General features: G+C 39.9%; 1 protein-coding gene across 1 annotated transcript; it reads right to left on the bottom strand.

Annotated features, from left to right (window-relative positions):
* Nucleotides 1–612: 612 nt before the first annotated feature.
* LOC145719096 (quinone oxidoreductase-like) lies at nt 613–1,348 on the bottom strand (the record flags this gene model as incomplete). The annotated part of the gene is made up of 1 exon (XM_081810615.1): nt 613–1,348. A coding segment is annotated over exon 1 (736 nt), but the record flags the coding sequence as incomplete, so codon positions are not given.
* Nucleotides 1,349–1,530: the final 182 nt, after the last annotated feature.

Genomic DNA, 1,530 nt, shown 5'->3' with positions numbered 1-1,530 from the left:
CCCTTATCTTAGCTTGTGAATACAGGTTCTAAGTTCTAAGTTTGGTGGGTTAAGCTAGTGTTAACCCACCGTTTAATCTAGTATTTTATAGCTTTGTGATAGACTATTGTTTATCAGACCATTATAAGGAATCAACATTATCCATTTGTTCTTGACTTAGTCTATTCACCTCATCCACCTTGCTTTGTGCATCGTCTACCATCGCTTTTGGTTGTTCAGCAAGTGGCTTGTCACCTATACTATTACTATTTTCACTTGAGGTAGGTTCAGGTTGGGTGTCCGTAGAAACAGAGTCATTAGAGCATCCAGTCGTATTTAATAAAACCAGTGTACTTAGTACGGTTGCCATTGTTGTAGCAAGAATCTTAATGGTCATGATGGTTCTCCAAATTAGGATATTAGGTTATTTACTGAACTTACGCATAGTTGGGTATTATCGCAACGGGCAATCATTTTTGCATTGTATAAGATATAGCGATGCGATACAAAAATAATCTACAGTTGCTTAAAATATAAAAAATTGAATTTATTGGCGTCACTTCAGTGATTTAAATAAATTGTAGCAGATTAAATGCAGCCGTTCTTAATATTAAACCTCAAGCACAATCTTACCAAAAGCATCGCCCTGTTCAAGCTCACGATGCGCGTCGCTTGCCTTTTTAAGTGGATATATAGATTGGATGTGTAGTTGAATTTTTTTAGTAGCGAGCATAGTCAACACCTCACTCAAATCTGCGTTATTGGGAGTAACAGCAAAACCTTTAACGTCTATCTTTTTATCCATACCTTGACTGGCGGCTTTAATTTTATTAACCCAAATAGAGGGTAGTACAACTACACGACCCCCAGACTTAACAACATTTAACGCTTTTACGCCAGCATCGTCGCCTACTAAATCAAGTAATAGGTCGGCCTCAAGCTTAGGATAATCTTTATTGTCAGCGTATTCTGTATAGTTAATCCAACCTTGTAGCAAGTCAAGGTCAATTAGCGCTTTAAGTTTATGATATTTGTCAGATGAGCAAATGAGGGTTAATGTAACACTTTTATCTTTTACCAAGTTTATTAGCATTTGCACGGCTAAATGCCCTACGCCGCCTGCAGGCGCACTTATCACTACATGCTCGCCTGTTTGAATATCTGCAAAGTCGAGCAGTTGCTTGGCAGTTGTGCCCACGCAAGGTACAGCGCCCACCATTTTTAAATCGAGGTTGTCAGGCACATGCGCGAGTAAGTTGGCATCAACAACGTTATATTCGCTATAACAGCCGCCTGAGAAATTTAGCGCTGCCACCTTATCACCAATAGCGAATTCATCACTTTCGCTAGCTACAACCTCGCCTGCCATATCAAATCCCAAGATAGCCGCTTTATTATGCGCAAATTCATTTTTCTTTATCGCCTCTGCGCCCCAACCTTTACCTTGCCGCGTTTTGTACTCTACAGGATTGACGCCTGCATATACTATTTTAACTAAGACTTGCGCCTGATTTGTCGTGTTAAATGGTGGTAGTGGAGTGTCCTTTTGGT

Source organism: Leptonychotes weddellii, unplaced genomic scaffold (assembly GCF_054177405.1).
Source record: "Leptonychotes weddellii isolate Sample4059 unplaced genomic scaffold, ASM5417740v2 HiC_scaffold_30230, whole genome shotgun sequence".
Lineage (NCBI taxonomy): Eukaryota > Metazoa > Chordata > Mammalia > Carnivora > Phocidae > Leptonychotes > Leptonychotes weddellii.
This window is presented reverse-complemented; position numbering and strand designations above follow the sequence as displayed.